Consider the following 15,463-nt stretch of genomic DNA (forward strand, 5'->3'; position numbering starts at 1 on the left):
GTTGAAATTATAAAGTAACACTTAGAGAGTCTCAAGTAGACACTCTCACTTTAGAGTTTCTCTCTCTAGACACTCTATAATAAACGTGTCCAACTCATAATAGAGTGTCTAACAAAGTGTCCCATTGGAGATGATTTTTTAACAAAAATTCCAAAGAGAAAATGAGTGTTTAGGTCAAAATATTTTACTTAATGAGCAAAAAGACACTTAACTTTTTCAAATAACTAAAGTTTGCCATAATACTATATATAATTATCGTTATTGTTTTAAATAATATGGTTAATTATTTTTAAGGTCATTTTGACAAAAATCATCCCAGAAATACCCTTATCTTCTTCACTTTCACTTTTCTTCGCCACTTTTACTTTCTCTTTCTAGAATGCCCTAGCCTTCATCTTCTTCTCCATCAAGGTAGTCTAGTTCGTTGAAGATTTATAGGATTTTTCGCCTGAATCTAGTAACCTGCTCTGGTGGATCTCTAGATGGTTGCTTTGAAATCGTTGTTACCACTAATCTTTGTTGCTGCTCTGGTTATTTTTGAAGAGAGAATTTCGATTCCTACTTGTAAGATAGTTTCTCATGAAGATCTTGATAAAGAATTCAGTACTACTAGTAGCAGTAGTGATTCTGAAGACCTTAAAGTTATGATGGTAGCTAATTTGCTTTTAATGGGATCTGAAGCTAGTTATATCATTAGTTATTTCAGATATTCTTACATGACCAAATTCTTCAGAGTATGGGTTTCTCTCTGTCTCTCTAGGTATGTATGAATTACACTAAAGTAGACCTCAAATGTTCAATTTACTTTCATAGGAATTAGGGTTTTCATATTTCCTATTCATTTCATAAGTTTATCTAGGGTTCATAAGGAAATCAAGTTGATTTTAGTTCATTCATTGTGATAGTGTAAACCCTTGTTAATTTTTCGATATTAAGCAGCTAAATTCAATCAAGTTGCCAAAGACTTTTTTCCCCCTAAATTTGAAGTCTTGGGTAGGTCACTGATTAGTCAAATCTCTTCTTTACTTTTATCATATTTGGCTTCTTTTAAGCCAGGGTTTCAACTTAAGATTACAATAGTTTAGGTGGGCGTCAATCGGTCAAGTACCAAAATGTGGGATTACTTTCAATTCATCAATTGATTAGATACTTGCCCACAAGCTCTAAGATGGCTAAAAGTACTTCTGGATCACAAACCTTTGGTTCTCTATAACCTCGAAGATGTAGTCCAATTCTACTCACATTAAACCCAATTGTTAATATTGTTTCAATGTTGCGTGGGCTTGGAAATGTACTAAATGGCATGGAAATTCATGCTTATGCTATTAAACTTGGATTAGATTCAGATTTGTTGGTCGGAAATACACTTATAGATATGTATGCGAAGTGTTGTTATGTAAATTATATGACTCAAGTTCCAAAAGATGCCTGATAAAGACTTTATATCGTGGACATCCATGATTGTTGGTTATGCCCAGAACCATTACTATTTGGAGGCTTTGGAGTTGTTTAGAGAAGTTCAGATAAAAGGGATGAAAGTAGATCCTATGATGCTTGCGAGTGTCCTAGCATGTAGTGGCACGAAATGCAGTTCTCATGTAAAGCAAATTTACGGTAACATTTTGAGAATAGGGTTGTTTGATCATGTACTACAAAACACAATAGTGGATGTATATTGAGAGTGTGGGGAGATCGATTATGCAACCAGACTGTTTGTGAAGATAGAAAATAAAGATATAGAGTCTTGGACTAGAATGATCTCTTCTTATGTTCCTAACAATTTTGCAAATGAAGCCCTTGAGCTTTTCTGCAAAATGAGGGAGGCAGGAATTGAACCCGACTTGGTAACTCTGTTAAGTATTCTCTGTTGAGAATTCTCTCTAGATTTAACAGCAATTACAGATCTATCAACTGCCGACATGGATGGTTAGGTGGTGGATTACTTGGTTGAAGAATTTGAATACTGAGGTTATTAATGGTGATTCATATCCTTATTTGATTATGATCATCAAGTTGTTCTTCGACGCGATCCTTTCAAGGTTTATGTTCCAAGAAAGGAGGCAACCGAGTTTTGTAAATGAATTCACATGGATTTTTTTTTTTATTTTGAGCAGTTGAGGAGTAAGAAATAAGGGGATAATTGGGAAGAAAACTTTGGAAGTCACACAGATTCATATGGTCGTATGGTCCTCAATCGATGATTTCTCATTATTCAAACATCAAGGGTATGTTGATTCTGCTCGTTTTAACTTTGATAAGTTAATAATAAAGGATAACGTGATTTGAGGTTCTATGATTTCTGGATTTTTTACCCATTAAAGTTTATATTATCGATTTGCAAATCGAGTTGACAAGATATGCAACTTAAGATTATATTGTGCAAAGCTTGCATATCATGTTTGCAATCTATATTTTGCAAACAAAGTTTGCAGTTTACATTATGCAACCACACGTTTGCATAACAGACTGTTGCAAACACGTTTGCAGAAAACGTAAAGGAAAAAATGTCGTTTTTTTCTGGATTTAAAAAAAAAAAAAAAATATTGAAAGTGGATCTTGTTAGAAAGCTAATGAAAAATCATTTCTAAATATATAAATTTATAGAAATCCGACATCTCAAACAAAAGTTATATCGATTTAAAATTTAAAGAAAAATAAAAGAATTTAGTTACACAAAATGACAAAAAGGGGTATTTTAGTATTTGTACACTTTTTGACCTGAATAATAATTTTCAAATGTTTTGTGCTTTTCTACTCATTTTCAATATTATTTTGACCTTTCTAGAAATTACCCCAATTCCAAAAAGTCATATGTGACACTCTAAGTGTTAGAGATTGAGTGTCCCATTGGAGATGCTCTAAACTTCTTACAACTTCGACCGAGAGTTGTTGGCAATGTTTACATTTTTCAATAAGCACTTAAAATAGGATAAAAGCTAAGCGGAATCAAATGGGCTTTAAAAACCTCGATTCCAGTTGGGCTTTAGACAGAGATAACTCATGGGTCGTTGAAACAGTGAAAGGGGTATATTTGTTTGTCATGAGTCTCGTATGCTTGAAAAGGCATTTTGTAGACCGACATTGTTGCTAAGTCACTAGGGTTTGGGACCTTCAACAGCAACAAAACAAAAAACTAGGGTTTGGGACTCTGCTCGTCTATTTAAGCATACAATTGCTTGCGAACCCTAGAACCCAACCAAAAAAAAGAGAAGATGAAAAAAAAAGATAGATTAAGCAAGTTACCAGATAATGTTCTTCATGAAGTTCTCTCTTTTCTTAACATGAAAGAAATAATTCAAACCAGTGTTTTATCAAGAAGATGGAAAGAGGTCGGGAAATCTCACCCTTTTCTAAAATTCGACCTTACCGATCTTGACAACAATGACAAGAGAAAGAGATTTGAAGATTTTTTGAGTCAGGTACTTTTGTCTCACTCTTCTGATATTCATACTTTACATCTCAAACTTTCTTCTGATAGTCATACTTTTCCTTGGGATGTTAAAAGAAAGAATCTTGTTAAATGGATTGAAGCTGCTGTTACAAGAAACATTCAAGAACTATATATTAGTGGAGGTCGTTCAAGAATTCATTTACCTTTTGATTTTAAATTATTGAGAATATTAATATTTGACTTCGGGAATAATTCGCGTTATTATCGTAAGCTTCATATACCTGATTCAATGAGTTTACCTAAACTTGAAAACCTAAGTCTTCGTGGAGTTAAACTACGTGGTGTTGGTGATGTTCTTAAGAAATTGTTATCCCGTTGTCCTCTTCTTGAGTCATTGTCTTTATCCTACTGCAAACCTAACTTCCCCACTATTGGCATTTCTTCTCTTCGACTTAAATACTTGAAATTACATTATATGGACACGAAAGATAAATATATGATCGAGTTATACGCTCCGAATCTCATATCATTCAGTTGTAAAGACGTTGCATGGAAAGGCTTCGATTTAGGTAGCTTTCCTTGTTTAGTTAAAGCTAGTATTGATCTCTCTGATTATCAGTATCCAAAGTTTGATGAAGAGGCGAAAAGATTGTATGCAAAAGAGATGAATAAGTTACTTAGAGCGTTTCATAACGTGGAAACTCTAAGATTATCAGCTTGGTTCACTCAGTTACTCTTATTAGAAGCTCCTAATAACTTATTACAAGGAATTGGATTGGTGTTTCATAACCTGAAACGTTTGAAGTTGACAGCATTGTTTACAAGAGACTGTGTCAATGCCATATTATACTTACTTGAGAGTTCTCCTAATGTAGAGGAACTTGTACTTGATATAGGAGAGACTGTGTCATATAGATCTTTGGTGCCAGTAGTGAACGACTCAAGTAACCCAGAAGCTTTGTCGTTACAACGCATGTTATGTCACCTAAAGAAAGTTCAGATTTTTTCAGAGAAGCCTTGGAGGTCAGCAGATTGGGATGTGGTCTCTATTCTTGAGATTGTACTCAATAAGGCAATAGTCCTAGAGACGGTTGAAATTCACTCTGATGAAAACATGAGGGAAGTTTCTAGACGAGTACAAGCTTTGCAACGTGCAGCTTCTGCCATTACATTTATTTTATCTCACGAGCGACACCCTTGTGACTACTATGAAATTTGTTCCGATGAATAGTTTTGATTGCTTTTTCTATTCATCACTTGTAGTTGTGCGATCTTGGGTTATCTTATCTCAAATAGAACAATCGATTAATTTCCATAAGAAAAGGCATCTTCTATTCCCTTTCTTTTGAGACTTATTATAGAAGATATATTGACGGCTATAGATTAAGGAAGCTCAAACTTAGTAAATATTGAATTGTGTGTGGTAGTGTTTGGTTTTATCTTCTGAATCGATCTCTTCTGAATTAAATAAATCTAAAATCAACTCCAATCAGTCAATTTCGAACTCAAGTCAATTTGGACCTCGAGACAGAAAAATAAAGCACTACCTTAGTGATTCAAAAGAGAGTGAAACTAGTAAAATCTGAGCAAACCTAGAGAAACGTAAAAAATCTGGATGTGCACCAAGGTCAGGAATGTTTGAACAAGAAGAAGATTTGCAAGTCTTGAGCAATAAGGCCTCGTTTATTTACACATATAGCTTATTTTAAGAGTTTTTTTTATTAACAATTCACTTGGTATGCTATATAAAAAGAATTTGGGAATTTTATAAGCAATGTCCAAAGTTGTTAAAGGCAAGCTTGCTAATAGCAGTTCCTAAAATGGTTAAATGTGTGTATAGGAGGAGACCTACATAAATAAATAAATTTATTTCTTCTCTCTTCTTGTGGCAAAATTGATCCCTTTCGTATTCACGACAAATTTTATCATGCACACTACCATTATAAAACCCAACCCCCTTGAACAATTTGAGGAAGAATTCGTGTTCGCATAGTATTGGTGGTGGTCAGCCATGTTGTGCCTCCCACAAGCCCCAAGTTAAAAATGTTATCATTCGAAAAATTCCAGGGCCTGTTCAATTGGTATCCACTGAAAGAGATGAAGTGTGGATTAGGCTACCCACTGTAGTTCCCACCTCCGAATCCCACTCTCATTATTTTCGAATAGTGTTTTTTTGATCAAATTTTTTTTTTAACTCGTGTGTTCTTTTTTTGATGAACAATACTTATCATTAAACAACAAGATTACGATTACAATACATTGACGATAAAAGATAAGATACATTCTGCCAAGACTTGGGTTGTGTCTTCTTTCTAGCCCACTTTGCTAATGTGTCTGCCTGGGTATTGAGATGTCTTTTTGTGAAGCTGAATATGACGCTATCAAATTTCCTCTTGATTTCTCTAATTCTGCTAACATGTATCATCGATTGACACTGGATCTTATGTCGATGGTTTTTCAGATGCATGATGAGGTTAATATTGTCGCTCTCTATGATTATTGATATGTGATTGTTTTCATGTGCCCAATAGAGTCCTTTGAGAATAGCTATGGCTTCGCTTTCTTCACTATTTCGAGCTCTCGCTGAGGAGACTTTTGCTACTATGAAATTCGATTATGCATTGTGAACTATTAAACTCGTACCAATATTAGAAACAATTGTGGTCAAGGACGCATCTACATTAATTTTCAAGTATCAGAGTGATGGTGGTTTCCTTTTTTTTCCATAGTAGTGGGAGCCATTTTTCCCAGAGGTTTCATGTTTTCGGGAAAGCCAAATCATATTTATCACTGCACTAGTAGAGTTTATAGAGTATTGAAAACAATGATCACATCGGGGTTTCCATATAAGCTAGAGGATGGTTACAAGTGAATATTCTTAGATGTATAACATATTTGGGTAGGGTCTTGCCACGAAAATATCCATTCTGCTAAAGAAGTGATGTTGATTGAGATAATATTGAAATGAAACCATATATTCCTCGTTAGAGGACAATGTAAAAGTGCAATCTTAATAGATTGTATTTTCTGTGCAATTCGGGCAAACCTGTATATTACCAATATATTTTCCTATTCTCTTCCTTACCGAGAGAGCTTTAGTACAAATTTTCCAAATAAAGAGCTGAATACGAGGGATGGTAGGAATATGCCAGATGAAATTCCAGTTAGTCAAGGAGGTAGGATCCGAGTTGTTGTTTAAACTGAGGTGTTGGTACATAAACTTTACCGAGAAGTTACCAGATTCGGTGAAAGCCCATTTCATTTGGTCAGAACCTTCATTACTAAGAGGAATGGATTTAATGAGATGTCGTGGGGATATCAAAATTGGCATGGAGTATATCATCATTCCAATTATTGTTAGTGATCAGTTGGGATACTTTAACTAGATTGGAATTATTGATGTTCGGGGGAGGATTGGCTTGACTCGGGATCCAATTGTCCAACCAAGTGTTGATCTGGTCACCCGTGTGAACTTCCTAAATTATCAGATCATTAATTTGGTCTAAATGCTTTCTAAGGACCTTCCAGTTCCAAGAATTGTGAGCTTTGGCTAGTCCTGGAAAGGTAGAGCGAGGGTAGTATTTGACTTTCAAGAATTGGCCCAGATAGCATGAGGGTCCGATTTGAGCCTCCAAGCAAGCTTGTTCAGGAGGGCGATATTGTCGAGATGAGGGAGATGAATGCAAAGACCTCCCAATTTTTTAGTGAGACAAATATATGACCATGCTTTGGTGCATATACCTTTGGACTTTCCCCACCATAACGACTTTTGCAAAGTTGCGATGCTTTTTCTAACACCTTTGGGTATGGCGAAGCATTGCGTCTGGTGTCGCGGAACTACCCTGCGATTGCTGAGACAACCACCGTGCGGCCAGCTTGGGATAGGAAATAGTGGTTCCACTTGGAAAGATTGTTCTTAATTTGCTCAGGAATATTGTTGAACACCCTCGTTTTATGCGACCCTATGAAGAGTTGGGCCTCAAGATATTTTTCCAAGGTGGAAGCGTATTTACTTTAAGGGTGCGCATGATGATACGCTTGAACTTGGGGTGAGAGTTCTTGGAGTAGAAGATATTGGATTTGACATAGTTGACCATCTGGTCGGAGGCCGAGCAGAAGGTATTTAATAGGTTTTTAAGGTTATGGATATTAGACGACTGAGACCTTCCATGGCCAGTGTAAACAGGAAGGGAGTGAGGGGGTCTCCTTGTCTGATTCCTCTCGAGGGGTTGAAGTTGGAACCAGGACACCCATTCACTATAACTGACATAGAAGAGGTTGAGATGCAAGTGTAAATCATTTTGAGCCAGTGCTCCGAGAAACCAAGATTACGCATGATCTCAATCAAAAAGTTCTATTCGATGCGATCGAATGATGTTGACTTTAAGCGTTGGCAACAAAAGATGTTATTTTATTTTACTACTTTAGGGTCAGTCAAGTACCTGTCTGAGTCGAAGCCGACTCTTGAAAAGGATTGAGATGTTCAGCATGTCTCTACCATTGAAGCATGGAAGCAGTCAGATTTTCTATGTAAGAATTACATTTCGAACTCACTAGAAAATGATTTATACAATGTCTATCATGGTATAGACACAGCTAAGGAACTCTGGGAAACCTTGGCTAATAAATATAAGACTGAAACAGTAGAAGTTAAGAAATTTATAGCGGGCAGATTTCTAGACGTTAAAATGACTGATATTAAACCAGTAATGGTTCAAGTACAGGAATTTCGACTTCTTCTACAAGAATTGAAATCCGAGAATATGGCAGCAAACGAATTATTTCATGTGAGGGCTATGATTGAAAAATTACCTCCATCTTGGAAGGATTTTAAGAACTACTTGAGACATAAGAACAAGGAAATGTCTCTTGAAGAAATTATCCTCAAATTAAGAATTGAAGAGGATAGTCGTAATGCAGGGAAGAAGATAGAAAAAGAATAACTCATCTTCTGTAAAAGTCAACATAGTTGAGGGTGCACCAAACCCGAAATAGAAAAGGAAGAGATCGAGACAAGGTAAGCCATCAAAAAAAAATAATGACCGAATTGATGGCACTTGTCACAACTGTGACAAAAAATGGTCATTTTGCTAGAGATTGTCGTACTAAAAACGGCAAATTCAACAAGAACAAGAAGGCGAAAAATCATGCCTCTCTTGTGGAAGATGAAGAACTTCAGATGTGCTATGGTTACTAGAATGGAGGAAGAAATAGAAGAAGTAACAGAAGACCTTCAGAAACTTAATATATGTAATGTAGTTTCTGAAGTTAACTTGGTTAGTGGAAATCCAAAAGATTGGTGGGTTGATACAGGAGCCACTAAACATATTTGTGGAGACAAAAGCATGTTGTCCACCTATGCCTAAATTCCAGAAGGAGAAACCCTTTTTATGGAAAATGCTACTACTACTGAAATTGCTGGAAAAGAAAAGGGTAGTCCTGAAATTCACATCCTGGGAGACAAACATCTTATTGGTTTTAGTACTAATACCAGAGTATTCACTGTCTTACGGAAAGAGACAACTCGACTCGGCTTTCTCTCTCTAACTTTCTAATTTATCTCTGTTTTAAATTATATTAGTTTTTCTGTTTAATCTGTTTCGAATACTACAATAATTTTTATACATAATGTTATCTCTGAATTTATTTCAGAAAGACACTCTAAAGTGTATCCCTGTTTTTATTAAAACAAAAAGACCAGATTCTTGTTTTCCATAATTCTAGAGAAACGACAATATATTCAAAAATAACTTTATTATTAGGTGATTCCACCATGGTTTGGTTTTATCAACCCTAATAAAAGGTTTTCATAATAATATCGTAGCAATCGCGAATGGGTCTTTATGTATGAAGAGTGAGAAAGGTTCTGTGAAGTCAATTAGTCATTGATGCTAACCAGCATGGAAAGAGAGACTGGGGGAGAGAACTTATTTCCTTCCTTTCTTATTAAATTCATTGGTCTTGCTTGGTCTTAGGGACAGTTGCTCCTTCACGGAAGAAGGTATATAAGAACTACTTTCAGCCCTAAACACAATAGGAATTTTGAGTAAACAACCTAATTTTTTGGGGGTAAACAAAAAAATCCAAACTTGCCAAAATATTGAGTGCAGGTCCAAATGTCAGGGACAGCTTATTATTCCCTGGTTTTTATTTTTTTTCTCCCCTTTTTGCTCCTGGACGGATATTCTGGTGTTTTTTGAAAATATAAAGCGGGAAAGTAAATTTTTTTGAAAATTCGAAATTTTTGACCGAAATTTTGGGATCTCGTCCAACAAACTCTGTCTTTTCGTCTTCTTTCTCTCTCTAAAACCTTAAGAGAGTCAATACTTTCGTTACTTCCCTCTTTCCGTTTCTTTCTCTCTCTAAAATTTCCCAGTTTTTCTCTCACTGATTTTGGCCGTTTTTCTAGAAATTTTGGCGAAATTGTAGGATCCCGCCTACAAATTTCCGCTAAGATCTTTATCTCTCCAGATTTATCTCTCCCCCTAATTTCTCTCATAAATTTACGGTAAATTTATCTCTCTTTTGAGAAGGTTTTTTTTAATCTTAAAGTTTTTTTGGATGGATTTCATTTTCAAATTTTAGATTTATCTCGAGATTTTCCTTCCTTTCCCTCTTTATCATATTTCTCACTAAATTTTTTATCTTTTGAATCAAATACTTTATTTTCTCAAATACTTTCATTTTATTTTACACTTTCTCTTTAAACAATAAAATTTCCAGAACACAAGAAAATTTCTTAGTACAAAAATGTCTAGTACATAACCCAATTGGTAGTACACAAAACAATTCCCCGTACATAATTTACTTCCCAGTTTGAAAAGTGTCTGGTACACAATACAATTACCAGTAAATAAAAAAATTTCCGGTAAACAAGAACATTTCCAGTACAAAAGTGTCTAGTACACAAGAAAATTTTCCAGTACAAAAGTGTCTAGTACACAAGAAAATTCCCAATAAATAAAGTAATTTCCGGTAAACAAAAAAATTTACCAGGAAAATTCTCAGTAAATAAAATAATTTACCAGAGAAAAATTCGAAATTTGAACCAATGTAGAAAAATCCAAAATTTGAACCAATCAGGAAAAATTCAAAATTTGAGATAAGAAATAAATCTTGAAAAGAAAAAGTTTGAACCAATCTGAAAATATTTGTTGAGATTGGTTAAATTTAGAGAGAGAAAAAATCTAAATTAGTTAGAATTTGGTTAAATTGGGAGTGAAATTTAGGATTTGGTTAAATAAGTAAAGAGAAATAATCTGGAAAGAGAATTAGAGAGAGAAAGTAAAAGAGTAGAGAGAGAAAGTAAAAGAGTAGAGACAGAAAGTAAAACGCAGAGTAGAGAGAGAAAGTAAAACGCATAGTAGAGAGAGAAGGTAAATCCTGTGATTTTTCAGAGTGGCAATTCCGTAATTTTCTGGGTGGCAGATTTCGTAAATTTGATGAAAAAACAAAGACGTTACGGTACTTTTGCGTGGGGCTCTGACTATTTGGACCTCCCGTTCATTTATGGGCTACCGTGGATACTAAATTATTTTGTTATTAGTTATGGTTAGCACGTTAGATCTAAACTAAACACTTGGTGCCGCCTATTACTTGTAGGAATTGCAGTTTATAATCAAACTAGGGTATATCTCCTGCTCCAAGGCACAAACAGTTGTATAAAATGTGACGAAATTTTAGCCAGTGTTTCTATAGTCGCCCCATATTATTGTTCTAAGTGCTCTCCCCAAACATGTCACTCGAATTTCCATATTTATTATTGTTATATTCTAGATACCCTTTTGTTGTACTCCCTCAGTCCCAAAATGAATGACCTATTTTGAGAACCCAATTTTTTAAGGGAACATCATTAATTAGAGTTTGACTTTCAAAAATAACATGGTTTTTCCAATTGTATCCTCATTAACTTTTTTGATTTACAATGAAAAAGTTAAACTTACTTTTAAATAAAGTTGTCATTAAATTTATAGTAATGGGTATTATTGGAAAGAGCGAAAAATTATTTTCTTTATTTTTAGAAATATGACATTAAAATGGGACAACCCAAAATAGAAATTAGGTCATTCAATTTGGGACGGAGGGAGTATTATTTTCTTTTTTCTTAAATTTGTTATTATTATATTAAGAGAGTGGGATTTTAATTTTTTTCTTTTAGCTCTTGAAATTGATTTTATTTCATTTCTTCTTAAATTAGTTATTTTTTTCGAAGGTCACAATCATTTTTTCTCTTTAAATTGGTTATTTTAATTACGGTACATCTCGAACAATTGTATTAACTAAATGGAAAATTTTATAGGCAATGCCCTTTATTGTTAAAGGCAATGTATTTTGCAAAATTGACTTAGTCAATTCATCATGACCAATTTTGGTTAAAGGCAATGCTATTTTTAGGACAGATTTTTCCCTCTCTCTCTCTTCTTCCTTCTTCATCCTCCTTCATCTTTTTCGTTCCTCCTTCATCTTCTCCTCATCTTCCTTCTTTCTTCTTGTTCCCTACCATCTCTATCTATTAGAAAACTAAATTTCAACGAAGGAACAACATGGAGATAGAGAGAGAGAGTGTATTTGAGGTACACACCATATTCATATTTTGCTGTAAATACAAACTAGATTAATGAAAGAAAAGTTTAACAAAAGCATATTAGAAAATTAATAAGCACAACAAAGCATATTTTGATATAGAAAGAGAACTTTCTGAACTTTTAATTGTTGAACTTTTTATTAGCTTATCAACCTGAACACCAATATGATTGATATGTGGGTGAAGTGTGGCTTGAGATTGGAGTATTCAATTTGACAATACCTTGTCGTCAGGCGATTAGAGAAAGATGTGAACAAAAAAAAGAAGAAGATGAAGATGAAGAAAGAATAAAAAAACAGTCAAGATCGACGGTCGAGCGATGAGGTCATAGGTCAAACATTTGTTGAGGCATCACCTTTTAAACACACATTGTCTTTAACCAAACTGGATATTGCCTTTAGCGAGATTGCCTTTAACAGTTTTGGGCATTGCCTATAAAATCTCCCTAACTAAATTTAACGTTTTTTCATATTTATTATTGCTATATTGTGGATACGCTAATTTTGTGGTATTCTAGTTATTGTTTATTTATTTTTTTTCATTTTTTTTCTTAAAATAGTTATTTTATTGAGAGAGAGATACCAATTTTTCTTTTTAACCCTTACAATATCTTTTGTTTTTCCAGTCAGCGTTTCGGAGAGGGCTTCTAGACAATATTTTTTATTTAAAAAAGGATGTTTGTTCCAGTCAGCGTTTTTTCCTTCTGTTTTATCATATAAATAATTAGTATTGCAACTATGTTTGATAATGGAATCTATGTCCAATTGAATTATAAGATAAAAACTAACTTTGAAAGAGAATCACATGATCTAACTATATCAATTATGTAATTTAAGAATTATGTAATTTAAGACTTATGAGTTGTCAACAACTGATAACTCTGTTGATAGTGCACATACTCCAAAATTAAAAAGATATAGCTTGTTCTATTGGGTGATTATCGCTTTTGGCACTTAGCAAAAGGAGGATCTTTACGACTTTACGTGTGATTTGGGTGCCAAAAGTACTTATACTATCTTATCACATATCCTAATTTCAATGCAACTTAAAATTACTGCATTTACAATATATGTCCACTACACTTTTTTTTTTTTTTAACTATATGTCCACTACACTTACATGTATATGTCAGTTTCCGTACGGAATTTTATTACTTGGGAAATATCATTATGTAGAAACAACAATGAGGTTATATTAATAGTAAAATAACCGTGTTAAACTTTTGTGTTAGTCATTACTCGGTGTCTTCGTATCACCTCTCCACAAATGTTGAAAGTATGATTCGGTCCCAACTTTTATACAAATACTTGGTAATGTGAGCCAGTCCCATCTTCTACACCATTATCTGAACTTCGTCGCACTTCCGTTTCTTAAGTCCCACACTTGCGCTTTCTTCATTTCATATTATCTCGTTGGATAGAGATTCGGTGAAAATAACATGATTGTGTAATTTCAAAGGCAGTCTCTCCCTAAAAAAATAAAGTAACAAAAAGGAAATAAACATTGACAGATAAAATAACTAAATTCTTTATTAAATGTCAAGACTAAACTTACCGGTTTGTTAGGAACGTAATGTGTTTCTCGAACCCTCGAAGCAAAGATCGATCTGACGGACTTCCAAGATAAAGGTCTGATCAAGATTCCTTTTGTTGCGTATTCTGTCCAGGTTCAACACTACTGATTCCTTATCTCTGTATCTTCCCAGAACTGAAGTATTAGCCCCCGTTCGACTATAAACTCTGCGAGCCCTCTCGCTTCTGGTAGAATGAACACACTCAGCCATGGAAATAAAGGAATAACCAAAAGTGTGGAGAATTATAAAACTTAACTAAGAAAAACAAATAAGGTCTCTCTCTCTCTCTCTAAAATTTTCTCTCTCTAAAACCAACTCGAAACCGTCCACAGATCTGTGTCTGTTCCTCCGGCGAAGGGTCTTCCCTTCGCCGGATCCGTTTTCATCTTTCCTTTGTAATTAGTTTTCCTCCATTAATAATCTCTAGAGTATGTTGTTTCTCACTTGTCGATCCATTGTTGAAGAAGAAGAGAAAGAAGGACAAGAAGAAGATAGATAAAACTTTTATCAACTGAAATTCCATGCCATTAAAACCTAACCCTTTTCTATTTTTATCTGTTACGAAACTGTCAAGATCTTTATTCTCATCCGTCCTTCTATTGAATTTCGTTTGTAGGAAACTGTTTCTCATTGATTTTACATATTACGATCCAAAAGAGAAAAAGATGATCTGTTTTTTTTTAGTCTGTGAGATTTGTTCGGGGAGGATCATCTTCATACTTTGAATTTGTAAAACATATGTGTGAAATTGATGAGGACGTCGAAGTTAATGATGATAGGATTTCTATGGTGGCGGACGTATGTTTTAGTCGGGACAATGGTTTCTAGTAGTGTCGACGGATTTCTATGGTGGCGGCGGTTTCCGGTGACAGAGGTGGTTTTCTAGCGACGGTGGCAGTTTTCCGGCGACAGATGTGGTTTTCCGGTGACGACAATGGTTTTTCGGTGACGGCGGCGGTGGTTTCTTTTAGTTTTTATCCAGTTATTTTGTCCGACCTTTAGGGTCTCTTTTCACGATCTTTAGGATCTTTTTGTCGACCTTTAGGGTCTTTGTGTCTGTCTAGTCCAATTTCTTTTCCTTCATGAGGCACTTTGCATTTAAAGGTATGTAACTCTCATGAAGTTTTCAGAGGATGGAAAAAAGAATTATCGTCCATGTAACATTGTGATTTTATCACTTATCAATGGAAATGTTTCTCTAAGCTTCAAAAAAAAGAAAAACAAATAAGGTAAAGAACAAAGTTCTGATTGCATAGTCCGATAGTGTTCAGATTGGGTAGTCTGAATAGTTTCGGATTGGATATCTATATAGTTTACAGGTTCGATCCCGAACTTATACAGATTATAAACATATAAAATAAATTCTCAATAGAAATTAGGGCAACCCAAATCACTACAATTCTTTCATAAACATAAATCATACAAGTGTTTCCCAATATTATAAACATATAAATTACTTAAGCTTTCTTTACTGAGATGAATCAAAGAAAAACTAAGAATATATAATCTTACCTAAAATAAAGATTGAAGGTCCTGGACTTCTCCTTCTACATCACGAACGAAGCAAGGTGTGCAAGAGAAATGTCGAGACGTGAAAGATCTTCTTCTTCAAGCAAGAAATTAGGGAAGAATATGAAGAAATCGTGTAGAAGGACTAGTGCTTTTTCTTTCTCGGTCTCTCGGCTTAAATTAGGCCAAAAATGACAAAGGGGATATTTGGGCGAGATGGGTTTTGACTTAGGGTCAGAATCTCTGGGTGCTCGTAGCATTCCATATCAGAGGCTAATAGAGGGCGAGGCCTATTTGAACCGGTGCTATTAGCCTCTCCCTTTAACTGAGAACGCTGCCTAGAGAACATAACTCTCTCACTCCAGCCTCTAGGGTTTGGAACTCCCATGTGCGAAGAGATCAATGA

At 34.7% G+C, this 15,463-nt stretch overlaps 1 protein-coding gene across 1 annotated transcript; it reads left to right on the plus strand.

Annotated features, from left to right (window-relative positions):
* The first annotated feature begins 3,154 nt into the window (after window positions 1-3,154).
* LOC147555745 (FBD-associated F-box protein At4g10400-like) lies at window positions 3,155-4,830 on the plus strand. Its single transcript, XM_086662937.1, has one exon. The coding sequence runs from the start codon at window positions 3,213-3,215 to the stop codon at window positions 4,620-4,622; it is 1,410 nt and encodes a 469-aa protein (XP_086519063.1). The 5' UTR covers window positions 3,155-3,212; the 3' UTR covers window positions 4,623-4,830.
* Window positions 4,831-15,463: the final 10,633 nt, after the last annotated feature.

Source organism: Eschscholzia californica, unplaced genomic scaffold, assembly GCF_041429995.1.
Source record: "Eschscholzia californica isolate CP2 unplaced genomic scaffold, dmEscCali1.0.p SCAF_2, whole genome shotgun sequence".
NCBI classification, from domain to species: Eukaryota; Viridiplantae; Streptophyta; class Magnoliopsida; order Ranunculales; family Papaveraceae; genus Eschscholzia; species Eschscholzia californica.

Bases quoted from the DNA above. Each gene is read 5' to 3' on its own strand.
- LOC147555745 (XM_086662937.1), top strand. From the start codon at position 3,213: ATGAAAAAAAAAGATAGATTAAGCAAGTTACCAGATAATGTTCTTCAT.